General features: G+C 46.8%; 1 protein-coding gene and 2 long non-coding RNA genes across 7 annotated transcripts in view; 1 reads left to right on the forward strand and 2 right to left on the reverse strand.

The window, feature by feature from the left end:
• Positions 1–977, reverse strand: part of LOC120404728 — a 3,511-nt gene extending 2,534 nt beyond the window's left edge. The window contains exon 1 of the long non-coding RNA XR_005598136.1: positions 916–977. This is a non-coding gene — a long non-coding RNA (uncharacterized LOC120404728). The remainder of the gene's footprint in view (positions 1–915) is intronic.
• The window catches only part of LOC120404733, a 23,432-nt gene extending 21,669 nt beyond the window's left edge, over positions 1–1,763 (reverse strand). Inside the window, exon 1 of the long non-coding RNA XR_005598137.1 lies at positions 1,615–1,763. This is a non-coding gene — a long non-coding RNA (uncharacterized LOC120404733). The remainder of the gene's footprint in view (positions 1–1,614) is intronic.
• MAB21L3 (mab-21 like 3) overlaps positions 1–23,607 on the forward strand; it is a 24,314-nt gene extending 707 nt beyond the window's left edge. The window contains exons 1-8 of one of the 5 annotated variants that reach the window (XM_039537636.1): positions 1,756–1,812; positions 7,268–7,446; positions 10,649–10,789; positions 13,637–13,708; positions 16,558–16,849; positions 19,786–19,967; positions 21,253–21,447; positions 22,456–23,607. In XM_039537636.1, coding sequence (XP_039393570.1) covers positions 7,399–7,446; positions 10,649–10,789; positions 13,637–13,708; positions 16,558–16,849; positions 19,786–19,967; positions 21,253–21,447; positions 22,456–22,689 — 1,164 coding nt within the window. In that variant the 5' untranslated portion in view covers positions 1,756–1,812; positions 7,268–7,398 and the 3' untranslated portion in view covers positions 22,690–23,607. The other 4 variants (XM_039537658.1, XM_039537641.1, XM_039537649.1 and 1 more) reach the window with 4 other exon arrangements.
• The last annotated feature ends 3,340 nt before the right edge of the window (positions 23,608–26,947 follow it).

The following is a 26,947-nucleotide window of genomic DNA, read 5'->3' on the forward strand; positions in this document are numbered from 1 at the left end:
ATGTGTGGACGCAAGTGGCGGTTAGGCTTGACCCTGGGCTTACATTGCTGTAGCCATATCCTAGGAGGCTTTTATAAAAAGAAAACTGAGGTTCTCATATAATCACTTGATTTCAACACCTGGGGCTATAAGACAAACACCAAATATGAGCACTGGCAACGCTTTGTAACCTGCAAGCAAAAGCCAAGTTGCTGTCGGAAGAAGTCTTGGCGGCTGGTGAGGAGGCTGCCTTCCCTCTGCATGGGGACTGGGCCTTTGGGGAAGTAATACTGAGCACTACCAAAATGCACTTCTAGTGTGAAAAGTAACTGTAAACACAGCCTTGTGGGCCTGCCGGCGCAGTGCTGGGGCTGGGCTTTTACACACATCGAGCCTGGGCACATGCTCTGGACTGATTCTGTGCAGCTGAAGCAAGTTTGCCATCCCCCAAAAGTTCAAAAATGATGAGCTGTTCCCTCCCAGATCATAACATTTTGAAAGCCTGTATAGTCTTTTGGCCTGTCTTTGACAGTTTGATTTCCCCCTGCCCCCCTTCAATAGGAGATATTACCTCACCCACCTGATCTCTCTAACACCCCGGAGGTGGCAGTTACGCTGTTGCCAACTGCCCCGCCTGTACGGAGTGAGGAGGTTCTAGCCCTGCTGCAGGAGCTCTCGTGGCTGCTGATGGAGCAGAGCTGCCACCATCTCCACAAACCCCAACAGACTAATTCAGTGGTTCTCAAACTTTTTTTTTTGTGGACCACATGAAAATTGTTGAGGGGCTCACTGGACCACTTAATGATCTTTCCAAATGTTGTTTGTACCATTAGCTAACTATTGTAAAGTGCTTTGGATAGAAGTACTATGTAAAAAAAAAAGTTTTTTGATTTATAAATAAAAGCACACAACTCATTTTAAAATTTGTAGTCTTACCTTTCTAATGCGGTGGATGTGCCCTCTGTCCCCTGCTGCAGCAGCCCCCGAGCTGGGGCTGGGAAGGAGGCCATCTCTCCCTCTTTCCCCTGCCATGGCAGCCCCCAAGCTGGGGCTGGGAAGGAGGCCGTCTCTCCCTGGCAGCTGCAGCCCTGGAGCTGGGGAAAGTCGCCTCTTTGTCTGCCCACCAGAACCCTGCACGTCCCAAACTCCCCCCCCACCCCCTCTTCTCACCCCACTGCCCCCTCCCACCTACCCGCTATTCCCCCCAAGCCACCACCTCACCTTACGTGTGTGTCTTCTCCAAGATCTAGGCACTTAATTAGTGGAGCCATGCCTGTGCGTCTCCACTAATTAGGTGGGGGGCCCTTCAGTCTTTTGTGTGCGGCCACCCAGGTGCGTACCTTAAAGGAACTATCCACTGACCATCTGAATGGAGCTCATGGACCACTGGTGGTCCATGGACCGCAGTTTGAGAAACTCTGGTCTAATTACTTAGTTCTGTATCGCCCCCACAGCCCCACTATTAATTTCACACACCCAGCCCCACATCTGCCTGCTCCTCCAGCCCTCATATCTACTCTTTCTGAAGCTCCAAGGGCTCTTCACCCCCTCTCCCAAGGAGGTGCGGGCAGCTGGAGTGGAGTTCTCTCCCTTCCCAAGCCTGGTGTTGGGAGGAAGCACGGTTAGAGCACTGACCTGCTGTGGGAGGTCCAGGTCCAATCCCCAGTTCTGCCACAGCCTTCCCGTTTGTGAGCCTGAGTGGGTCACTAAACCTCTTTGTGCTTCAGTTCCCCATCTGTGACATGGGGATGATGGCTCTGCCTAGCTCAGAGGGGTAGGGGGAGGATGAATACATCACACGCAGTGCTCAAATACTAGGGTGTTGGGAACCAGGTAAGTACCGTAGCTAGGGATACCACCTTTGAAATGCAAAAAACCTGGCAGCTGCCCAGCCCTAAGGCAAGCCCGCTGCAACCCCAACCACAAGGCAACTCTGAAAACCTCCCCCCTTTCAACACATGTGGTGCATTCAGAGGTGGATTAAGCTTTTGTGGGGCCCTGGGCGAGAGCAAGTGGGGACCCCTCCCCATCCCTTCTGCCTGTAGTCTCCCCCATCCCCCCACACTCCTGCCAGGGAATGGTGCCAGGGGACTTGCACCGCTCTGCTTGCCCAGTGCTTCTGCCCATTGTTCACAGGAGGGGGCAGCGGAGACACCCTAAGCTGTTGTGATCTTTCGGCTCCTCCTTCCCTCCTGAAATCATGGTGTCACTGTTCCTTCCCCCTGCCCCCTCTCAGCCTAGGGTTGCCAGTTTTGGTTGGATGCATAGGCGCCGACTCCATGGGCAGCTCCCCCCGCCGCTCACCTCTGCCTCGCCTCCTCCCCTGAGCATGCCGCATGCCCGCTTTTTCCCCCCTGGCTCCCAGTACTTGCTGCTACGAAACAGCTGTTTTGCGCAGCAAGCGCTGGAAGGGATGGGGGAGGAGAGGGAACACGGTGCACTCGGAAGAGGCGGGGTTGGGGTGGGAATTTGGGGAAGGGGACCAATAGGGGCACGGAGGGGATGGAGTTGGGGCGGGGACTTTGGGGAAAGGGTTGGAATGGGGGTGGGGTGGGGCCGGGCCGGGCCAAGAGCACCCACCAGTGCTGGGGAAAGTTGGCGCCTATGGTTGCATGTATTCCTAGAGGTTTCATCACATGACAAAATCTTTAATTCCTGGAGACTCCAGGCCAATCCTGGAAGGTTGGCAACCCTATATCATCCCCTGCCTCCTGCAGCTACTCTGATTGGCTGCTCTCCCCCAGGAGACAGGTCAGTGGGGCAGGCAGCCAATCAGAGGAGGGGTCTCCCCTCCCCAGACAAGGTTGACACTTGAGTGAGGGGCTCCAGCTTCTCCCCTCGGTGGGTGACCAGCTCCAGCCGGGGTGGCCACTCTGTGCCCTGCGGCCAGCGAAGGGTGCCGGTGGGGAGGGAGTGCTGGTGAAGGCACCCTCCAGTGACATCATCATGCAGCGCCCAATCTGAACAAGGCCCTGAGTGGCCATGGGCTCCCCAGTAAGGGGAAGGGTGGGGGAAGAAAGGAGGCGGTGGACAGGAAATAGATGGGGGTAGTGGGAGGCATATTTCAATGCGGCAGCTGTATGTGACTTGATGCTGTCACAATGAATTAGCAGCACTCACACAAAGCCTTCCTCCTCTCACCTCTAAACTCTCCCAGGGCACTAAACATCACTTGTGACCAAATGGGGGGGGGGGGAGGAGAAAGAAAAAGCAAAATGCACAGAACTTTTTGCCCAAAATAAACCAATCAAGTACAGGTCTTGTCCCAGAGCACCCTGCATGAAAAATGGGTTGAGCAGCTGTTGGTCATTGCTAGAGACAGCTACTCTGCACAGTATTTCAAAGGATCCCTAACTCCACCTGCTAACCCCACACAAAGGTCTCTTCATCCTCCTTGTTGCTAGATGTCGTGAAGGCCAAAACATAACAGGGTTCAAAAAAGAATGAAATAAGTTCTTGGAGGATGGGTCCATCAAAGGCTATTACCCAAGATGCTCAGGGACACAACCCCGTGCTCTGAAGTCTCTAAACCTCTGACTGCCAGAAGTTGGGAGTGGAGGACAAGGCATGGGTCACTCGATAACTGCCCTGGTCTGTTCATTCCCTCTGAAGCAGCTTCCACTGGCCACTGTCAGAAGACAGGATATGGGGCTAGGTAGACCATTGCTCTGTCCCGATATGGCCTTTCTTATTTTCATATGTGGAAGCTGATGCAACCACAAAATGGCAAGAGAGTACCAATGACCAACACTGCTTGGTGGCACGCTGGTGAGCTGTGCTCTCAGGAGATGTTAATATGGAAGGTTCCTTGGACTAGCAAACTAACTCGCTAAGGATGAAAAGCTGGGACAGTTGGCATTTTTCTGTAGTCTATTTACAGCTGGATGTCTTGGCCTAATCTGCTTAAACTGTGGTGACCTGATATTGCAAAGCCATCGGTGTCCCCATTGCTGATCACTTAACTGTGCTAGGGCTTATTTTCATTCCAGTGTGTACCTGTGTTTAGAGTCAGAAGGACTGGATGTGTTACTCCAGTAAGAGGAACTTGGTTGCTTACTCCCAGCCATCTTGAACTGAACTGTTTCAAAACAAAGCTCCAGCTCTCTGTCTGTCTTGCTGTTTTAGGGGATATTGGTATGAAGTTAAGAAAGGGAAAATTTAGGCTGAACATCTGGCAAAACATCATGACAGCGAGATCTTTTCTAGTATGGAATCCCAAAGGGAGGGGTGGAACTTCATTGCTTGGGGTATTTAAAAAGGGGCACAGCCCCAGAGAATATTGTAGGGCACAATCTTGCAGTGTCCAAGGGGAAGTGGATTAGATGTGATATAAAATCTCTTTTCCATCTGACACATCTCAAATTCTTATAAGTCTTGCTCCAGTTTGAGGCCTAGTACTTTGGGAACTCCCGTAGTTAAACTTAGTTTTCCCCATTGCCTAAATAAAGTTCTGGTGTTATCTGCACTCAGCAACTGGACCCTGCCTGCTCAGAATCCATGTGGCCCTGACTGATACTGCTTTCTAACGGGATGTGAACTGAAGCCCCAGGACTCCTCCCCATCCCAAAAGTGTGATCCATGCAGATAATTCACTCAAAGAGCTACAGTTAGTGCTGAGCTGGCTCTCTATTTAGAAACAGTCTAAGTATGTCTCAGGAAGGGTACTCACGAGGAGTCTGCTGCATGGTGCTGCCTCACTCCCTGGTTAGGGGGTTGAGAAAACCATTTGTTCAAATAGCCAAACAAATGAATTGATTGCCCTGTTCCTTCGCCACTTCTCTCTGATGCCCGAATCTCCTGGGACAGACTTGCTCATAAGCTTGGGGGAAGCACTTTTGTGGGAGTTTTTTTTTATCATTCTGGCAGCACATCCCTATGATGTACCCCGCTGCTTTGATCAGTCCAGGTGCCTTTGTGGTTTGGTTCTCTTCCCCTCCTCCCTGAGTGTTTTCTCCCTCTCCAATTTTATTTTCATCTACAAATGGGATGAGGGGTGAAGCCACCACAGAGAGGCCAGATTGGAGCTTAGGTTGCTTTCTTTAGTTTAGCTGGTCAAAAAAGCCTCTGGAAATCCTGAGTCCTGAACTTGGCTTGGAGATCAAAGCTCACTGCTTGAAGACAGATGGAGGCTTCACCATTGTGACAAGCTGCTGTACAGCCTGCCCAGAAGTGCTCATTGTGGGTCCCTGGACTATATTCGCTTCCATTTCTCTGTTTTCTTCCCACTCTCTCTCTCTCCAGAGCTCTCTCTCCCCTGCTTTCTTTCTCTTCTCTACCCCACTCTCGCTATTTTTCTCTACCCTCCCACACCCCTCTTATTCTCTCCCTCCCGCGTGTATTTTGTAATCACAGGTTGGCGTGTTGCCTTTGACCTGTTGATCCTGACTCGGGGCCAGGTACAAGTAAGCAGGGCTGGGCACCTGGTGCCATTGCCGTTGCTGCTTCTGGCCAAATCCGACACTTTCACTTTCCAGGCGGAGCTGCCGACACTCCCTGCGCTTAAGTGACTTCTACTGCCTGTGTCAGAGGCTTTCCCTTTGCTGTACACAGGTTTTCCTGGCTGTCCTTCAGCAGCACTGTGATTCCAAAATAGGCATGTCAAAATCCACTGGAATCCCCCATGGCCAGTACACCGCAGTCGGCCATTGGCTACTGGGGTCAGCTCTTGAACAACCCCCAGCTTTTTTGTTCTGCATTGGAATTAACTGAAGTTAAGCAAATAAAGCAGCAAAACTTACTGGTTAGAGCAGGGGTCTGGGAGTCGGGAATTCCTGCGTTCTGATCCTAGCTTTGACACTTGACCAGGCAAGTCACTTCTCCTTTCTCGGTCTGTTTCCCCCCATCTGTAAAAGGGGGGTAATAATCCTAATGATGATTTATTATTGGCACTGCAGTAGCACCTAGAGGCTGCCAAAGAAAGGTCAAGCCCCCATTGTGCGAGGTGCTGTGCATGCATGTGACAAAAAGATGGTCCTTGGCCCAAATTGCTTCACTGGCCTCCCTTGTGTCGTCTTCCATTCTATCCCTGGTCCCCGCAGTGCCCTCCTTAGCCCACTGTTCCACACTTACACACTCTGCGCCTTCAAGCTGACTTCTCCTGCCAAGTTCCTTTGGGCCATCCCTTTAAAGAAGGGCCCCAAAAGGAGTAGAAGAACGTGCGGTGGGAAGGTTGGGAGGCTAATGCTTTAAATAAACAGACAATAGAAAATACACTGGGAGACCCGGAGGCAGGTTTGAGTTTTAGACTATCAGTGCCTGGAGGCAGGGACCATATTTTCTGCTGGGTCTTGTATAGTGCCAAGCACATTATTATCGTTTGACTAATGAATAATAATAATTAATAAATGTATTGTGGTAGTGTCAGGACTGGAGCCCCATTGTGTTTGGCACTGTACAAATAACACATAAAAGAGGGCTTGGAGAACACAGAGTGGACAAGGTCCAGACTCTCAAAGGTGTTTAAATTCCAAACTTCCACAGAAATCAGTGGAAGTTTAGGAGCCTAAATACCTTTGTGGATCTGGGCCAAAATCACTATTTTGCTAAACAGTGGGCCCATTCTTCCTAACCAGGGACAGTTTGCAGCATGGACACATGTCTCTACAGGGCTCTGCCACTCTCTCCCGGGATGACCTACCCTTTTTTTAAAAGCCACCAACTCTTATCAGATCGATAAGGCCCAATCAATGGTTTTCCCTTCTAACGAGGTGTTGGGTTTGTTATCTGGGCAGCTGGCAGCTAACAAGAGGCAGCTTTAGATCTGTTTATTGTAAAGAAGGCAAAGCAAACTGCAGGCTGGGGACAGGCGGTGGGATGTTTACTGTCAATATAGCAGGAGAGAGAAAGGAAATATAAGGAGCAGAGGCCGTGGACTGCAACCGAAATGAGTGATCTGAATGTAAACATAGCAGTACAGCTACAGAAGGAAAGTGGGTGGATTGACCTCGACAAGGGAGTGTTTTGAAAGGGTTTATAAATGATCTAGTTAAGAGTTAGAAAACAGGGAAGTGTTTGTGGCAATCAGAAAATAATGCTGGGCAAGAGAGCTCTGAATCCCCAACAGAGTCTGAAAGGTGCTTCGAATTCAGACCAAAGGCAAAGCAGTGTTTGGGATTTTTTATATATGTATATATGTTAAGAATCACCATTTAAAAATAACAATAGTAAAACCAGAGCTTGAAAAAAATAATTGGACATGTTTTTTCCTAGTAAGTTGAAACACATCGTAACACAAAACGGAAAAAACAAGCAAACCTCCCAGCTTGTCTCCCCTCTTCTCCATCCACAGAGGAATTAGGTGTCTTGGGTTTGCAAGGCAAGGAAGGCTGCAGACCAAAAGCTGGAAGTGGTTCTGAAACACCCAGAGCCAAGCAAGAGAATAAAATTTAAATTTTGGAGCACAAGGAAGAACATCCTACCATGAAACCATTCACAGAAGAAGATGTGGAATTTTACATCCAGAATAAGGTAAGTCTTTGCATGTATGTCTCTTCTCCATCTCCACAAGTAGGGATGATCTTGAAAAGTTCAGAATTCAAGGGTTGGATGCTTGTCTGACTCTTGAGTCTTGGGACAAAATGGGGCTTAAGTATCATGATGATAAGATTTCTAGTGACATTTCCAGTGCTTTCCTTTCAGAACCTTAGCAAAGGGTTTGGCTTGGTGGCCTCTTAGCTTTTCCCTACATGGTCATCCTGTCCCACTCCAGAACCAGTTTGTGTTTTGGGCTCTGTCCTCCAAACTTGGAATTTCAAATGGGGTTACAGCTGGAGTTGTTTGTGATTAGACCTAGGAGAGATTCTAGGGCTCATCTTTATCCAGCCAAAAGCCCAGATTTTTGAGAAGCAGGGCCAAAATTATAGTAGCAAGGTTGTCTCTAAGAAAGATAATGCATGTGTTCAATAATGAGGGAGAGGTGGATAATACTAGAACTCACCTAATCCTTTTCCTAAACCTCGGATGCTTATCTAAACAAGCCATCTAACCTTTTTAAGAGAGCTAGGCAGGAACCAGGTTTCAATTTCATGGGAAATGCTCCGATTTTGAATTTTTTTTCTGTTCTGAAATGGACCAAACCCCCCCAAAATTGAAATTGCCTGCACAATGAGAAATTATTTCAGGTCAATCAAAATGTTTTGTTCCAATTCAACTTATATTATATACCAAAATTCAACAAAAAGTCATGTTAAACAGAAAAGCGAGGCTTCTGTTTCAAAAAGGTGGAAACGTTTTGCCCTTATCAGAACTCTGTTCATTTTTTTCTAAACTAAAGATCACTGACATCAACATGTTTTTGCAAAATGTTTCACTTTTGACAAATTGGTATTTTTCCAATGGAAAAATGTTCCATCCGAAAATTTCCAGCCAACTCTGCCAATTAGTACTTCTCGCTGTAAAGATTTCTGTTGCAGGGTGACATAGGAGCCGGAGGGCACAGTTGTGCTTAGAGAGATTTGTGGTAGTGTACTGCCTCATATGCAGCGGTACCAAGCACCAGAGGTAGCATTTAAATGGGGCCCAGAGAATTTTAGGTTCCACCAGAAGCTTCTCATCCCTCAGAGAGCGACTTCTTTCCAGCAGCCTCCTAAGTGAGAAAGACAAGGTTTCAGTTATTAATCATTATTATTATTATGTATTAAATCATGTCCCTTCACAGCCTGTTTGTTAAAACTTATAATTATTCAATGAGCCAGCACAGATACCATGTAATAATTTATGCATGTTAACTTAAATGGCTTTTTACAACTGGGTCTATTAAACGTATGGATTCTTCTATCCACTCCTCGGTCATTGATCTTCCTCCCAAGGGAGGCAGGGCAGCAGCCAGCCACCAGCCTGCCTGCAAGCTACTGTCTGCTTTTTTTTCTGAATCAGTGTTGTTAACCCACTCCTGTAGCAAAGAAAAAATCCAAATATGTATTGGATGGAGATGGAGGGATGAATTAGACCCAACCCCAACTCGGTTCCAGATCCCAAACCAAACCCGTTTTTGAGATCCAAAATATTAATACATTGGTGTTCAGTTTTTAACATTTGCTTTGACACTCCCAAAGCTGGGATCTGGAAAGGGAAACACCAGTATATGGTGAAAGAGGCTGTTCGGTGCAGTGTTATAACTGTGACGGGAAGTGGCAAACATCAGAGATCACATGGGAAAGCCGCTTCTCCCAAGACCTCCATCCTGTTTCTGCAGACCTAAGAGATTCTGGGGCCTAAGGTTCATCTATTACTAGATATAGTAATAACCACCATGGCACTGGTGAGTTTTCAGACACACAATACTCTAATGAAGAATGAATCAGTGGCAGCTAAGGTGTAGAGGTCAGAGGAGGTGACTGAGAGAGTAGACTTGGCTTTTATTCTTGTTTCTGCCAGTGACTTACTGGGTGGCCTAAGAGGAAGTCACTTCCGCTCGCTGAGCCTCAGTGCTGTTATTTCAAAATGTTGCGATTTCAAATCTGCAAATAGTTTGGTTGGGATTTTGGCTGCAGGTTCTGGTTGGTTTCATTTTCTCCCAATTAGTTCTGCTAACGCTGGCTGTTGAGTTTCTGCTGGGTGTCTTCCTCACTGCCTCTATCCTTATCATATAAGATCAGGCACCAGGATGAAGGGAAGTGCAGTGAACAGTCCTCACCCATCATCCTACATAATGATCCCTGGGTGGAGGAGTAATTAGGCATATGTTAATTAACTTACTTAGTAATAGCAATGAACTAGCCTCAGAATGGTTCGGTGTGGATAAGCCTTCATCCCATATTGATGAATGTGTAAGGATCATGTGTGGAATAGGCCAGTGTCCTTAACTAGGCATGGTCTTGTATATTCCTTCTGTTAAACCCTGAATAATTGACTCTGGCCTGTATCTTGTATCATCCCTGTATGACTCTTGCATTTGTGCTGGTGTGGGATGGTTCATGTTGGTTCTTATTTATCTGGTTTGCCCATCCTGCACCTCAGTTCGTCCTCCACCTCCTCTGTTCCACTGAAACTCGCGATAATCAGTATTTTGGCTGATACTGCTTGACTGGAGGGAGAGTACAGCAAGGCATGACCTTCCCGTGAGAGCTTGTGGTTGTGGTTACCGCTGAGATCAGCACAGAGGAGGAACTTCAGCACCCTTTAGGAATGGAATTGCTCCTATGCTTCACACATGCCAAGTTCAGACCAGTCAGTTGAGTTGTGTCAGCCTACGCCAGGAATGAATTTGAGTCAGTGTTTTCTGTCACAGCATCAGTGGGCTTGACCCAGGAGAGAATACTTGAGCCACACAAGCTCCTAGGAGACTGCAGTTCCTGGATCAGTGACTGGCTAGCCTACACAAAGGAAAAGCTGGGTAGTCTTAGGCCAAAACCAAAATTGACCAAAGAATGGAAAAATTCCAAGATAATGAATTCTCTACCTACCCTTCCATACTGTAATACATTGCTGAGTGGCCTCATCTACTTTAGAGCCTCCAGCCAGAGCTCCATTATCACCAGATGGAGTAAGCTGGCAATTATCAAGAAGAGAACTCTAAACCTTTATGGCGCAGAGTTCTGTACTCACACGCATGTGTGCACACAGGCGCACACACATTTCAAGATGCCCCAGGTTCAGATGATCTCTTGGCCGGAGATAGAGATTGTTTGCAGTCAGTCATGATGTAAAGTTACTTGCTTGATATCTACAGGTGGAACGGCGACACCAGCTGGTGTCTAAGACAGTGGATGAGGTGCAGAAGATCATCCAACAGCTGACTGCAGAAATCAGCTACAGGGACACGCGATTTCAGGCCATCTCCAACTCTGGTGTGCACAACGAGAATTTTAGGGTAAGGGTGAAAGGTTTAGTGTACCGTCTGGTGAGCTGCATGCAATGAGTTGGTGGTTCACCCCTGTTCATAGTGAGCAAGTGTCCATATCACGCATTGTCATCTTTACTGGCAGTCTCAGCAGAGAAGCCACAGTCTGAAGGGAGTGTGGAGACTGAATTCCCTTGTTACTGCTACAGGAGGATCTGGCAAGCCAAGATTAAGGAGTTGGGTAGTTTGCCTTGCTACTGCTGCCGTGTGTAACATGGATAACCAAAGGACTTCTGTCACCAGGGGAGGTCTCAGAGATTTTACTCATAAGCTGGAATTTTTCCATTTTCATCATGAGGATGTAAGTTTGATGGTGGGAAAAGTGAAACTTCCCCCTGGATTAGACTGTCAGATACCCACCAAAATAATAATGTTCACTCTCAACTCTGTCAGTGTGAAGACTGGTTATTTCATGTGGCTCTTTAAGTCAAAAATAAATCAGTTTAATAATGAAAGAATAATAATAAATTTGAACAGACCCTTTCATCTGAAGAGCGTTATGTTACTATAGTTAGGCATTATAGACCCCATTACTGAAATGCAGCCACTTCTAGGGTGGAACAAAGCAACTGAGTAAAAGCACAGAGCAATCTTTGCAATAGTTTGGGGCAGAAAGTGAAAAAAAATAGTGTATGTGATTGAAGCTTCAATGGGCATTTGGGGAAGCAGAACATTATTACCTGAGTTGGAATTTAGCTATGCTCTGGGGCACGCAGTCTTAGTCATTCTTAGGTCATTTTTGAAATATGGCATCTCCAGCAGCACAGTACTCCACGGCAACAGTATTGATCCACAGAGAAGAGTGCCACATTCTGAACCACAAACACCACTTGGTGCATCATTCAGCTGCTCCCCCATATTGACCTAGATGAATTCCGCTTAACATGTGAGATGTGGCAAGATCCCAGTCCAAGATGAAGCCTGCAAAAAAAAGCAAGATAATCTTTTTGTGGGGGAGTAATCAGGAATTACTATAGGTAAACTTGATCTGCCCAAGTGAGACCCTGAAAACTTAACTATCTATAAAGTGGCCAGTGTATCCTCCATATTTAACTAAATCCAGTGCTAAAAATCTGCATGTTATAGTTAAGTTTTGTGGAGGGGGAAGGGGATGTAGCTGTTTGTTAACTATATTGTGTAGGAATGGAGTTTTAAAAGATGTATTTATAAGAGATGAAAGTTAGTTCAGGGCACTACCTACTCCTGCTTCCAAAACAAAGCCCATAAAGTTATTGCTGTGACTGCCTCTGGGAGAGTAATATGGTTGAAAAGACGTCAGAGCACATGCCAGTCTGTGTTTGATGCTGGGAGTGGACAATGGGATGGATCACTCAGTGACTGCCTGTTCTGTTCATTCCCTTTGAAGCATCTTCCACTGCTGGAAGACAGGATATTGGACTAGATCAAAATGGACCATTGGTCTGACCTAGTATGGCCGTTCTTATGTTCCTTTCAGTAGAACTTTTGGGGTGTTGCTTTTGGGAACAGGAATCATGTAATATGGTGGGATTCCAACTGTTGGGAAGATCTAGACATCCATGTTGTACTTTAAGCATTCCTAACTGTGTTCTCCCAGAAATAGACCTGGACAAGAAACTGTTTTCCTGTCTTGAAGATTTTTTTCAGATTTCCCAGCCTGAATCAGGACAAAAGGTCAACATTCTGAAAATGTACACAAACTAAAAATCTGGGGGGAGGGAATCAGTTTATGTCAACTGAAACATTTTGTTTTGACAAAATATAAGATTTGTTTTGATTTTGACCTTTTTATTTTCAAAGCTATTTTTAGTGTACATGAACTTCAACTTGAAAATGAAAAATCATGTTGACCAAAAAAAATGGAACTTTTCATTTCAACAATTTCAAAACTCTTTCAAAAAAATTTTTCAAGAGGAGGAATTTGTCGAAACTGACCCTTTCTAGTTTTGACAAATTGGCATTTTTTTGACAGTAAATGATTTTGTTGAAGAATTCCTGATCAGTCCTACCCAGAAACTGTTCAGTGCAAGTATGTCAAAGGCTCTTGCCAAAGCAAATCTCACCTGCTCCCGGTAACCAGATGCTCCAGTGTGGACATGCCTTATTCTTCAGAAAAGGGCCTTATTTTCATCTCCCTGCCCAGTATTTACATTGTTTATTTTCTGTGCCTGCCAGAGGGAGTTCTTCAGAGATAGCAGCTATAACAGGCCCAAGAATGTGAATTTATTGCAGGTCAGAATTTCAGAAAAAAACAATTACAGGTAAGTAATCACCTCATATACCCAACAAAAAGGGAACATACCCCATGATTGTCATCAGGAAATAGTACTCTAGTGGCTACATCTGTCCAGTTGGTGGATTGCACAGGGAGACATTTAATCAGGTCTCAAGCCTTTCACATATAGGTCACTGATTCAGATATTATTGCCTGTACAAAAGGAGTCTGGGGTCTCATTTCAGTTCCTAGTTGAGAGATTCCAGATTGCAAAACCACCATCACACAGTTGACACCATGTTGGTGGCCTCAACACAGTTCCTATGGATTGAACAAGCTGTAGAGATGGGACTCCCCTCCCGGAGTCAGGGTGGTCAATCTGGGGCACGTGGGACAGCTTGAGGGGCGTTGGTGAGGCAGAGTTAGGCAGCTTAGCTCCCTCTCCAGAGCTGTCAGTGTGGCACTTCCCACCAGTGTATTATCTCTGTGGACAATAGCTGGGCAACCTTTTCTTTATTATTAGGCTCGTCGGAAACTCAAAAATGCTGCAAGAACTAACTGTATGGCACATGCTTTCTCTCTGTGTTCTGTATACTTCTTATTTTCCTCTCTGCTTCTCTCAGGATCAGCCAGCTTTACTGGCCAAGTGGTCCGCTCTGCTTCGGGGGAAACGCCCATTCCACCCATCTGTCCAGGTACAAATACCTCACACCGACTCCTCCAAACAGTTGCCCCCATGCCTGCTTCATCCTCATCCTTCCCTCTTCTCCAGACACAAGATCCCTCACCCGCATAGCCAATCTCCCCTCCGACCTTCCCAGCCTCCTTGCAAGGGAGCTCGGAGCGCAGGACCCTTCTTTCTAACTTACTACTTCCTTCTCGCTATACCCTAAGGAATGCTTTACAATTTGCCAGGAGCCCAAGGGCTGGGCTGCATCAAATTCCATAACTTTAGCAACTGTTTTTAATACAGAGGAATGGGCCATAGACTACAGGTGCCAGCATAGATTGCTCTAGTTTGCTCCCAGTGCCTTTGCTCAGATAAAAGTGGCACATGGCATGCTGGGGCTTGTAGTACATACAGGCTGCACAGAATGTCCATATGAAAGACAAAGGTGGGTGTGAGTCCTATTCAGCCAATGGGCTGAAATGTGAATGCACCTATTCCATTATTGCTAACTCTCGGGATTCTGTCTGGAGTCTTTTGATATTTGGTGTTTTCTGCTAAAGCTCCATCTGCAGGAGTCTTGTGATTCCATGAGACTCCTAGATTTCATCTGAAAAACAAAAAAGTACATTTCTAGTGCTCATGGTTGCAGAGAAAAGCTTGAAAGCACGACTTGAGTGCAGCCCCTGGGGCTCAGAAACCGGAAGGCCTCCCAGATCATTACTATTTTGTTTAAATCTCATGCTCTCTTATGGCTCGACTCATGATTTTTGAAAGTTTGGGAATGGCAATGCGGTTGTTCAATACACTGGGGCTTGCTCACCCCATCTCCAGCCTTCTGAACAGTGAGATTGATGTATGACGTTAGCCAGCACAGATTCAATGCTGTGTCATTCACTGAGGCCCTGCTGTTATTTTAAGCCTGATTTTTGAGGCAGGAGTGATCATGTGGCACAAAGCAGCCTTGCCCAGAGGCCATGCACACACAGATTCTCTCCCATCCAGGACAGCTTGAAGAAGTGAGATTTTAAAATATCTCATTGAAACACACCGCAGAAGAATCCTTCATCATGAGAGAGAGAGGCCTTACAACACTTTAAGAGTAATTCGAAGTGACGGGGGAATCTCAGTCTGATTGAGCAAGGCTTAAGCCGTGGCTGAGTTCATATTAGGACCTGGGACCTTTGTCTTTGGCTCGGATCACTGGACCAGTGTTTCTTAGCCTGTGGATCGCTGATAATTCACTAGGAGGGGAGCATTTGTGGTTCCCAGGTGCATCAGAACAATTACGTTACAATCAGTGTGAGCAGGTAAAAGTAGACGTCCTAGAATGGAAAAAGGCTGGGGGAAAATTGATTCTGTCCTGCATGATTTTTTTCTGTGCAGATGTGATTAAGGAGATGCATTGTAAAATAAGCCAGTCATCCCATGAAAGCTGCTGCATTCTGTTCTTATGGAGTGTAGCATGTAGATCCTAAATTGGCTTTGCTTATTTCTCAATACCCAGAAACAAAAATATTTCTTGTGGGGTCCATTTTGTTCTGAAATTTCCTGTGGTGACTGTCCTCTTTCCTCCTCCTGTCTGATGAACTGGATTTGACTAAACAAAGGTTTCCACCATTGCATTTGCAATGTCTATGCTTCCTGCTGGTGGGCTTTGTTTAAAAAGACCCTACCGTGTTCAGCAGCAACACCCTAAGTCAGTGGAGCTACCAACGGTGTTACGACAGTGCTTCGGCCCATTACTGCAGAATGGCGTAGTGTTTTGTTTACCTTGGGGTAACCACCTTCCAGCAATTGCTGTCAGTTTAGATTCTGTTTCTCTAGTAGATTTTCCCCTAATAATGTCAGGCTGAGTTATGATTAATGATAAGCAAAGCTGAAAAGCTTCAGAGTTCAGACTGGTAAACGTCTGGATGTTTTAGCCACGTTGTTTGGTCCGAGAGAGCCGAGATGGTTCAATACTCCAAGAACAGTGTTAGGAAACATTTGTTCAAATTCTGAGTAGCTAATAGGTTTGACTATGTTCATTCCCCTGCTAATTCACTAGTCACAAAGAGCTTTTTATAGGAGAATGGTTGTTCTTCATATGAAGACCATATTGATATGCAAGCAAGACTAGTGGCTATTTATTTATCAACTTGTTTATTACGATCATGTTTTAAAAGTTTGTCACCCAATCAAAGAGCAGAAACAATTCCATGTGACATAGGTGACCAGTCACCTCACTTTTCAGCTTCTCCATCTGTCAGATGGGGACAATATTTCCCTACCACAAAGCAGTCTGTAAAAGGCTTATTTTACTAATGTCTTTAAGGGACTTTGAGATTCTTGGGTGAAAGGGGCTAGAGAAGTGAGCATTGACATTATTATTACTACTAACAATCTCTAGGCCAATCACTAGAAATAATACTTAGGCAATAATTTACACACATCTTGCCTTCCGTCCTAGCATCTCTCTCGGTAACTGCATCTTTTGCAATTGCAGATCTAACCGTGGAAGATTATGGCTCCACTGAAGGGTGAGGAGGGGAAGGTGGAGGGAGAGGTAACAAATCAGCCAACAGTGTTCCAATTTGACGTTGGTAGCATTGCCCATGATGGTCACTTCAGCTTCCTTCTAATGACAATTTTCTCGTTTTGTGAACCTAAATAGCACATGGCTGACACATTCTAGCCTCCAGCCTTATTCTAAGACGGTGTCCTAGCCAGGTAGGCTCCAAGTGGGACCTATCTGCACTGAGCTGCTTCCATTCCAGCGTGACTTTCCCTTTTGCTCAGAAGCCCCAGTGATTCTACCTGCTGTGACCACGTTCCCCGTATCCAGGTTGTAAATCTGCCCTCATTTCCTCTCTCAATCTCTCTGAACTCTTCCAGGTCTTAGCACCCAGCCACTTCCTCATCACAATCCCACTGCGTGGCCTGACAGGGTACCGGGAGCGCCAGGTACGGCACTGGCGGTATTACACCGTGCATGGGGCAAAGCTCCTTTCCCCAGTACGGGACCCAGAGGAGCTGCAGCAGTGGCTGGAGGTGGAGCAGTTCTCAAAGAGCCTGCAGCAGTGGCATGAGACAGAGGTGAACATCGAAGGTGACCTCGTTCCAGCCAAGGTCCTTGCCATCTTCAGGGAGTTGATGGAGAAGTCAATTACCTCCTGTAACCTCTCCAGTGAGTTGAGCGGGAAAGGTGTGAAGGGAATCCACCTCTCAAGCGCAGTCCTCTGACAGGGGACTGTGATCACTACCCATAGCAGGTGTTTGGCCACTTGCCTCACTCCTTGTGAACAGAGATTGGCTCTCACACCCCAGAGCTGAGGAGACACTGGCCCATGATGAAGATGAGGTCCATTTGCACAAGTAAGGTCTCTCGACCCAGGTTCAGATTACAAGCTGTCAGTGCTCAGGGATGTTCGGATTCTGTTATGAATTTGGACCCCGTCCTCCCTCAGCACCACCCCAAAAAAACAACCAACATTGTCTTTTGCCTAAATTTTCAGAAAATAACCTGCTTTTCTGCTGGGCCAGAAACTATGTGGGTCCGATAGGCCTTCTAGGCTTCTCCAGCCCAAGCTGCAGAGCTTCCCTAGGGTGTCCTTGTGCCCTCTGCAGAGGGCAAGCACTGGTACCTCTTGCCTGCAAATGTCTTTAAATGAAGGCAGCTGAGGTTGAAACCTATATCAATGGCCAGCTGGTGTTTAAGTCCATTCCTTTCTGGGCCTAGACCAACCAGAAAGACACTCTGTGATGGTGTGGATGAAGGTTAGGACAGTGAATGGGGAGAGGATTGGGAATGGTACTGGGAGGCAGGGGCACCCCCAGGTACTTTTGACATGGTACACCCCAGGGCTCCCCGCTGCCCTCTCCCATGGGGGCACTCAGCGCAGCTCTTGAGGCTGTCGCTGAGTGTGTCCCGTGGGCAGAGCAGAGGGGACGTGGGCTGCTGTGGGGTGAGGCTGGGTAGGAGCCTGGTGCAAGAGCCAGCCCCATGGCAGTGGTGAGCAGAAGCAATGCTGGCTGCCGTGCTGCCCCTTCAGGGTTGGCCCCAAGGCCGCTCAATTTTGGTGGGGGTGAGAGAGTGGCAGGGCCAAAAATGAGTGAGTGACATTGCGACCTGGTGCACGGGGGTTGCAGCGCAGCTCAGGTTTGGATGCAGGGGTTGTGGGGCCAAACCTGAGTGGTGCTGCAACCCCCGTACACCATGTTGCAATGCCGCTCACGCAGTTTTGGCCCTGCTGCCCTCCCATGATGATGCAGGGATGGCGGGGTCAAACCTGAGTGAGCAGCGGGGCAACCAGCACTGTTCCTCCCCACCACTGCCATGGGGAAGGGCCTGACCCGGATGACTTGCAGACCCTGCCAGTGGCATGCGCCGTGTGTAATGTGCGTTCGGCTGCAGGCACCACTGCTTGGAGGTGAATATTCCCCTAGAGAAGCCTGAGGCTTTCACAGCTTGTGATATTGAGCGGCTGGGTGGCAGATCTTCTCCTTTGAGCAAAACCCTTTGTTATCTTTATTCAGACTTTAGACCAATACTGGCTATGCCCAGGCTGCTCCCACCCCATCCTGCTTTGAGGTAATGTCACAGGGGGTCACTTGCAGCAACACTGCTGCTACCTCTCATAGGCAGCTCCAAAATATGTGTTTACATCCCAGCCTTCCATACAAAAGAAACTGAAGAATTGATTGCAGATGTGATGTGCTTTGTGCTGTGTTTTAAACACTCCTTTAGAACTGTGGCTGCAGTCACTTCGAACTGCTAGCTTAAGGGAGGCCACCTTAATAATAACAATCATACTTAGCAATTGTCGTCTTTGAAGCACTTTACTGGCTTTAACTTATTAAACCCACACCCTCTGGTCTGAATATTATTATCTCCATTCTTTAGCTGGGGAAACTGAGGCACATTGGTTATATCTTGTCCAAGGCTGACCTCAGACCATGTTGCCTCTCTTCTAAGGACAACTTTACCTTTCAGTGGGATGACACTGCATCCCAGCATTGCAAACGCACAGATGCAACTTTCCCTACCCAGATGTAACTCTGGATTTTGGTCTTGCAAGATCCTGGAGAGACCTGTTAAAATCAAACTCAGTGTTCAACCAATTCATTTAGCAACTCATTCCTATAGCAAATATTTATTACTATTGAGGGGGATGGAGTAGTGAGAAATAAAAAATCCCATCACCAAGCAGATGCTATGGCTTGGCAGAAAAGTCAAATGTTTTGTTTTCTTGCCTCAGATATTTTACTTATGTGGAAGGCAACGTGTCAGGGTGAAAACCTAACATTCTTTAAAGGAACAGCTCCCAAACTGTTGGTTCATCAAAGATGTCTGGGCATATGGTGCTGACTCCTCTGGAACACGACAGATGGGAGAAGAGATGGACTGAAGTAGGACAGTGTGCTTAACTGTTTTCAAATAGGACAAACTCTGCCAAAGACAGCTTAAGTTACCCGAACACTTCCCTGATTTCACTGTTGCCTCTTTGCCGCGCAGTAGCAGATTTGGAGGCTTTGCAGTGCCTCAGTTTGCCATTGTCACTTCACACGGGTCAGACTGTCCACTGGAGTTGGCTTCCATGTAAGTTCCCAGCCAGACCAGAGTATGCCTAACTCACACAATATCCTTAATAACCACTGGGGCAGAGATACGCCTCACAACAGAGTTCATGGATCTGGACTGCCCCTAAAGATGAGGGGGTTTTTGAAACTGAGGTTTCAATTGAGACCCTTCTCTACTCAGACTCACTGAGCTCCCTTGCTTCCTCTTGTGTCAGTGGGTTGTTGGAGATGTTTAGGTTGCAGCAATTCTGCTCCTCTTTATCTTAGGCTGGTCTTATGATTTGCTTGGCCCCACACAAAGGGTCGAGGTTGAGAGGGAAACAAGATGTTGAGTTGCTACCTCCTCCTCCCCTTGTCCTGGTGCCCCAAGGGGATCTAGGTGGTGAGTTGTTTTCTTTGGTCCCGTTGTTGGAAAGTGAGAGTTGAAGCAGGCCCCTGAGCGGCAGGGTTCACAAGGGATACAGAGCCCCAAACGGCCTCTTGCTTGGCCTGTGCGGAAGGTCAGCCGTGTCTTTATCATCTCCTCTCGTCGTTCCTTCCCAGGTAAAGTCAGTATTCTGGAGAGTTTCAGCTCGGTGGTTCGAGTTGCTGTGGAGACACCAGACTCCCAGGTAGAGGTGGAGCTGGTCCCTACTGTGGAAATCCCAACCTGCTGGCCTGAGACAGCCCGGTGGCCCCGCTGCTTCAAGCGCTGGCCTCCCCAGGAGAAAGTGCAGTGCATCAAGGTACAACGCAGGGGGCGCAGGAGGGGGACTTAAAGGGCCAGTAACGCTGTGAAAGGTCTGACCATATTGTCGAAAACCTCTCACAACTGGGAGCTGGGAAACCTGCTGGAACTCCCAGAAGATATCAGTGTTAAATGGTTCTGAGCAGCACAGAGGTTGCGGCACACCCTTGTCAGGGTGGCTTGACCCAAATCAGAACAGCAGAATTTTCTACCTGCTTGTTACTCATTTGGCACAGATGTAAATAATGACAAGGTGCAAGATGGGGAGAACTAGGCCTTTTATGGGGAGGATGAGACACCATTTTCCATCAGGCACTGAAAGCTCTGTTGACTTCCATAGTCTGCAGCTAATGCTCCCCAGAGGAGGATGAGCGCCAAGCAGCCAGTACTGGATTTCCAATTAGTGTCATCATTTTCTTCCTAGGTGGGTCAGTCTTAAGGTTTCAGATCGCCCTGTTCTGTATCTGTCTAAAATGATCTTCCTGACCTGAAATCAGACCTAGAAAGAGCTTGAGAAAGTCATGCTTCTTAAATGCCCGGAAGGGCTGCTTTCTTTAGTAAAAACATCTGTATACTTAGAAATGCTTATAAATGTACTAGTTTTCTTAATATTAGTGTTTGTGAATCCTGTGCAGGTTTGATAATGTATGGAACAGTATAGTCAGATGTTGTGTAAGACTTCCCATGCCTCTCCCCCCAGCTCTGCCAATGCCACTCAGTCCTGACCAGCACCATCCTGGTAGTTCTGGTCTTATCACTCTGCCTCTTACTGTCACACCCCCCACCCTTCTCTGCACATGCCCCTCAGTCTCCTCCTGCCCTGTACATGGTGAGTCCTGTCTTACACCACTGGCAGAGCTCTGGCCACCTTGGTCCTGATGTAGTGAATCTCCTCCTGCTGCTCTAGTCCAGGGATTTCCCATGTAACTCAATTGCCTTTTCATCCTGACCTGCAGTGGGCCCTGCTGTGCCATTACCACATCCCCAGACAGTTCTGCCAGTGCAGCACTGCTTGCAGCTCCCCCTTCTCCTTTGGAGCTGGGTCTCTCTGGGGTGAGGAATAGCCACATGTGAGGAACTGGCCTGGTTTGATGTGGACAGACGTTCACTGGGAATTAGGAAACCCAAACTTGCTGTCCCTTGTACCTCAGTCTATAATGCACAACCAGATCTCAAGCGGTAACAGGCAGGTGCAGTGGATCCTTCCCTTATCCTCCCTTCATGCTGCTCTGAAGATAAGTTTGCATCCCCCCCTTCATAACTTTTCCCCCATTCTTCTGCAGTCATTTGGCTTTAATCTCCTGGCCCGCTCCAATTACCACTGGCAGCTGGGCTTCTCCCGAGCTGAGCGCATGCTGATCGAGGGCCTTGACGAGGACGGTGGCTGCCGCATGAAGTGCTTCCGGGTCATGAGACAAATGAAGGAGGATGTTTGGTGTACAGGAAATAAGCCAATCCTGACGACCTATCACCTACAGGTGTGTATAGCAGGCAAGAGTGGTGAGGTCAGCAGAGAGGAGTTTAGGGCGGGGTGGGGGAATATACTATCATCAGGAGACAGTAGCAACCAAACAGTGTCTTTGCTGCGGGACGCCTGTAGTAACAATTGTAATAAAATAATTGGCCTAAGTGGCTGTAGCGCCCCCTAGCTAACACCAAAGGTAACGACCCTGACCACATTACTCTCTTTTCTTACATGGTGTGAGAATTGTTGTTTATCTACATTCCATACAAAAATATTATGTTAAAAGAACATTATGGTTGCACAGTTACAGGTAAACACACAAAAGTCAGGCAGTCTCAGAGTTAAGGCTGCCCATGCTACCTTAAGTCCACATATGCATTACAATACAGTTTTCAACTGCATGATGACACACTATTTCTTGGCCAATATCATATATTATACTCTATGTTCCCTGCTACAACCTAACCCACTTTGCATTTCTACTGAGACTTCTGTCTGAGGAGCTCAAAGTTTTTACCCGGTCATGCTCACAACACCCTCTCTGAGGTAGCAAGGTAGGTACAGAGGTAGGAAACAAGCACAGAAAGGGGAAGTGGCTTGCCCAGGGTGACACAGTGCATGCCGGTGGTGGTGGTCACTGGTTCCAATCCTGCTGAGGTCAGTAGTGACTGAAAATTGTTCCCAATGGATGGCTGTTTGGTGGCCTCTCTAAATGAATTTGGTGGGGCTCACTCACCAGCCTGTGGAGAACTGGTGTCCACATAATAAAACCCACCATTGGTATCTTTGTTGGCATGGTAATTAGAGAGGAGGGCCAGGATTGATTTAGCATGATCCCGCTGTGTCGGGGGGGAGGTTTAAAGTGACAAGAGACGCTTGCGTTGCCATTGCCGTCAGTCTCCAGGGCGTCACTCCAGCACTTTTCATCAGCAGTAAAATTATCTTCGCTAATTGTGTGAATCTATGGCAGCATCCCTGTAACATCTCTCCTTCCTCCTCCCCTCCCATCTGCCTCCTGCAGATGGTGCTGTTCTGGACATGCGAGAAGTACCCGCGCGCCAAGGACTGGCGCTGCTTCCGGGAAGGCTTCCTGCGCATGGTGAAGAAGCTGCACAAGTGCGTGAGCCAGCACTTCCTGAAGCATTACTTCGTCAGGAGCACCAACCTGCTCAAGTATGCCAACACCAGCGACCTGGACCTAGTGGCCGGCAAGCTCGCCGTCTTCCTGGAGAACCCCGTGCTCTGCCTGGACTGAGGCAGAGAGAACCTGATCTCCCAATCTTGTTTTTACACCCTAGTCCCTTTTGTTGTCTGTAGTTCTTCTGCCCTTTCAGTAGATGCTGTGACCTTGAATGTGAGACGTGTGGCACGTGCAGTATGGAAGAGAAGAGTCAAACTGAAAGCAGTGAGAGGACAAAACTATCTAGAGGGTTTGCTTGATGCCCAGTCATTGCAATGTGCTTTCTACAGCTTGAGCTGCCTGTCTTGGAGCCACTGCCATCCAGATCCCCAAAACAAGCCAGACCAGATACTGCCCCACTGTTTGTCACTAGTCCTATGGCTCATAGGCCAAAATGCAGAGTGGTCTAGTGGTAAGAGCAGGGGAATAGCAACCAGGAGATCTTACTCTGCCACCTACTCACTGTGAGACTTTGTGTTCATCACTTGACTCCTTTATGCTGCCTCCTCGCCCATCTGTAAAATGGAATTAATACCTACCTACCTGACAGCATTGTTGTGAGACTGAATGAATGTTTGTACAGTGCATTGAGATACGCAGATGGAAACCTCGGTACAATCACAAGGTGTTATTGTTAGAGCCAGTCTGTCTCACCTCCCTCCACAATTAAATGTGGGTCCCGCCCTCACTGTAAAGAGAGTTTAATCGGTAAGTGTTGAATAGTCCAGTTACTGTTTTTTGCCTTTCCCTCGTGGTCTTTTTCTCTCAAGTTTTTCTTGGGGCAGGCTCCCCGGGTTTGCCTTTGCCACCCGTGCTAGTGCCATGCCGTCAGCCCCCTGGCGGTGTTTGCTGTGACAGAGCTCTCTAGCACACCTGGCTCTGCCCAGCTGTCTGGGGGATGAACTGATCTCTCACCTTTTAGCACCTGTATATTTTTGGGTGCTGTTAGAGACAGAATGAGCATTTTTCAAAGGTTCCTAGTTGTAGAGGATTCCAGAGCTTTCTATATATAATATATAAAAAAATAAAGTGCTAGTGTTCTGAGAAAAGAAACAAAAAGAATTCTAAAGTGAATGTTGTGTTTAATGTTATTAAATTACTCAAATTACAATAAAGTGTTTTATTTTTTACTACCGTAAATTGCTGGCTGGATTATAACATGCTCACATAATTTAAAAAGAAACCTTCTCTTAGCTATCATGGCCAGGGGATCATCCTGAGCTCTCCTCTAGCCCTTTACACTCTTTTCGTGTGATTTGGATGATTTAGTTGGTGTTGGTCCTGCTTTGAGCAGGGGATTGGACTAGATGACCTCCTGAGGTCCCTTCCAACCCTGATATTCTATGATTCTATGATTGTAAGCTCTTTGGGGCAGGGTCTGTCTTTTCATGATGAGTGCATACAGCACCCAACACAATGATCCTTGATTGGGGCAACGAAGCCTACCACAATATAGATAATAGTTAGGGCTGTTGGCTAATCGCAGTTAACTCACACAATTAACTAAAAAAATATTAATCATGATTTTAAAAAGTAATCGCAATTAATTGCAGTTTTGATCATACTGTTAAACAATAGAATACCCCTAGAAATGTATTCACTACTTTTGGATGCTTTTCTACATTTTCAATATATTGATTTAAATTACAGCACAGAATACAAAGTGTTACAAATATTTGCACTGTAAAAATTATAAACAAAAGAAATAGTATTTTTCAATTCGCCTCATACAAGTACTGTACTGCAATCTCTTTATGGTGAAAGCACAACTTACAAATGTAGTTTTTTTTTGTTACATAACTGCACTCAAAAACAAAACAATGTAAAACTTTAGAGCCTATAAGTCCACTCAGTCCTACTTCTTGTTCAGCCAATCGCTAAAACAAAGAAGTTTATTTGCATTTGCGGGAGATACTGCTGCTGGCTTCTTATTTACATCACCTGAAAGTGAGAACAGGTGTTCGCATGGCACTTTTGTAGCTGGCATTGCAAGGTATTTACATGCCAGATATGCTGAACATTCCTATATCCCTTCATTCTTCAGCCACCATTCCAGGGGACATGCTTCCATGCTGATGACACTTGTTAAAAAAATGTGTTAAATAAACTTATGACTGAACTCCTTGGGGGAGAATTGTGTTTCCTGCTCTGTTTTACCCAAATTCTGCCATGCATTTCATATTATAGCAATCTCAGGTGATGACCTAACATGTTGTTCATTTTAAGAACACTTTCACTGCTGATTTGACAAGATGTAAAGAAGGTACCAATGTGAGATTTCTAAAGATAGCTATAACAATTTCAGAATCTGAAGTGCCTTCCGAAATCTGAGAGGGATGAGAGGTGTGGAGCATGCTTTCAGAAGTCTTAAAAAAGCAACCCTCTGATGCGGAAACTACAGAATCTGAACCATCAACAAAGGAAATCAACCTTCTGCTGGTGGCACCTGACTCAGATGATGAAAGTGAACATGCATCAGTCCACTCTGCTGTGGATTGTTATTGAGCAAAATCCGTCATCAGCATGAACACATATGCTCTGGAATGGTGGTTGAAGCATGAAGGGACATATGAATCTTTAGCACATCTGGCATGTAAATATCTTGCAACACCGGCTACAACAGTGCCATGCGAACACCTGTTCTCACTTTCAGGTGACATTGTAAACAAGAAGCGAGCAGCATTATCTCCTGCCAGGGCCATCCCTAGCTATTCGGGGGCCCTCCGCAGGGGAGGAGCGGGCCCCAGGCCTCTGTGGGGGGGAGGGGGAACCACCCCCATCACTCACCAGCAGCATGGCTGGGGTTGGGTTGCTGCACACCTGACGCTGGTGACTGCAGCCCTGGCTCTGCTGCAGAGCTCAGGAGAGTGGGGGTGGGGCTGGGACAGGGGTGGAGGCCCTGGGGAAGAGCCAGAGCAGGGGCTGAAGCAGCACGCAGCTGTGTACTTTGGGTATGGGTAAGGACGGCCCTGTCTGCTGCATATGTAAACAAACTTGTTTCTCTGAGTTACTGGCTGAACAAGAAGTAGGACTGAGTGGACTTGTAGACTCTAAAGTTTTACATTGTTTTATTTTTGAACACAGTTTTTTTTTGTACATAATTCTACATTTGTAAGTTCAATTTTCATGCTAAAGAGATTGCACTATAGTACTCATATTAGGTTAATTGAAAAATACTATTTCTTTTGTTTTTCAGCACAAATATTTGTAATAAAAAATAAATACAAAGTGAGCACTGTAATCTAGTAACAACTAATCAGGAAAGAGATCTTGGAGTCATCGTGGATAGTTCTCTGAAGATGTCCACGCAGTGTGCAGCGGCAGTCAAAAAAGCAAACAGGATGTTAGGAATCATTCAAAAAGGGATAGAGAATAAGACAGAGAATATCTTATTGCCCTTATATAAATCCATGTGTAAAGGAGTGGACTCACCCCTGTGGTGCCTCCTGCTGGTCTGTTCCGGGAATTAGCTCATTCCAGCTCTGGAGTGCCCTCTGCAGGCTGACGAAGTGGGTATTCACCCACGAAAGCTCATGCTCCAATACGTCTGTTAGTCTATAAGGTGCCACAGGACTCTTTGCTGCTTTTACAGATCCAGACTAACACGGCTACCCCTCTGATACTCTGCAGGCCGGTGATCCGCCTGTCCTCTGGCCCTCGTGTCCCTCCCTGGACCCCGGTACCTCTGTAACTGGAGTGCTTTCCCCTGGCAGTACCCATCAGTCTTAGGGTCTCCCCTCCCCGGGGAACCCCCACCCACTGTTCCCACCTCGCCTCTGTATCAGGCTACTGCCAGTCATCATCTAGCCCCCACGCCTACTCATCACTGGCAAGGAGGGTTTGGACCTGATGCCTTTGCCTACCCCTGGGCTGCCCTCTGCAACCCCCAGTACCTGTTAGCCCAATGCTAGGCCATTCTTATGTTCTTATGTACACTTTATATTCCATGTTGTAATTGAAATCAATATATTTGAAAATGTCAAAAACATCCAAAAATATTAACAGTGCGATGAATCGTGTGATTAATCATGATTAATTTTTTTAATTGCTTGACAGCCCTAATAATAATAATCTGTCTCCAGCTCCCTCCCCTGTCTCTTTCCAGTCCCTCCTTCTCAAAGGCCATCTCTGGCCCAGCTCTCTCTCATATCCAAGGCTGCTTTTCACCCATGTCTGGCCCTCTCACTCTCGCTCCCAAACTCTCACTTCAATTTTAACTTTGATAACATCACTGACATGACAAGGAATACAAGTGTCATCCAAGCTAACAGCCCTGAGTGTCTGCCTCGAAGGAGGTCTCATGGATTTGATAGGCTCGTTTTTGCATCACTGT

Source organism: Mauremys reevesii, linkage group 1 (assembly GCF_016161935.1).
Source record: "Mauremys reevesii isolate NIE-2019 linkage group 1, ASM1616193v1, whole genome shotgun sequence".
Lineage (NCBI taxonomy): Eukaryota > Metazoa > Chordata > Testudines > Geoemydidae > Mauremys > Mauremys reevesii.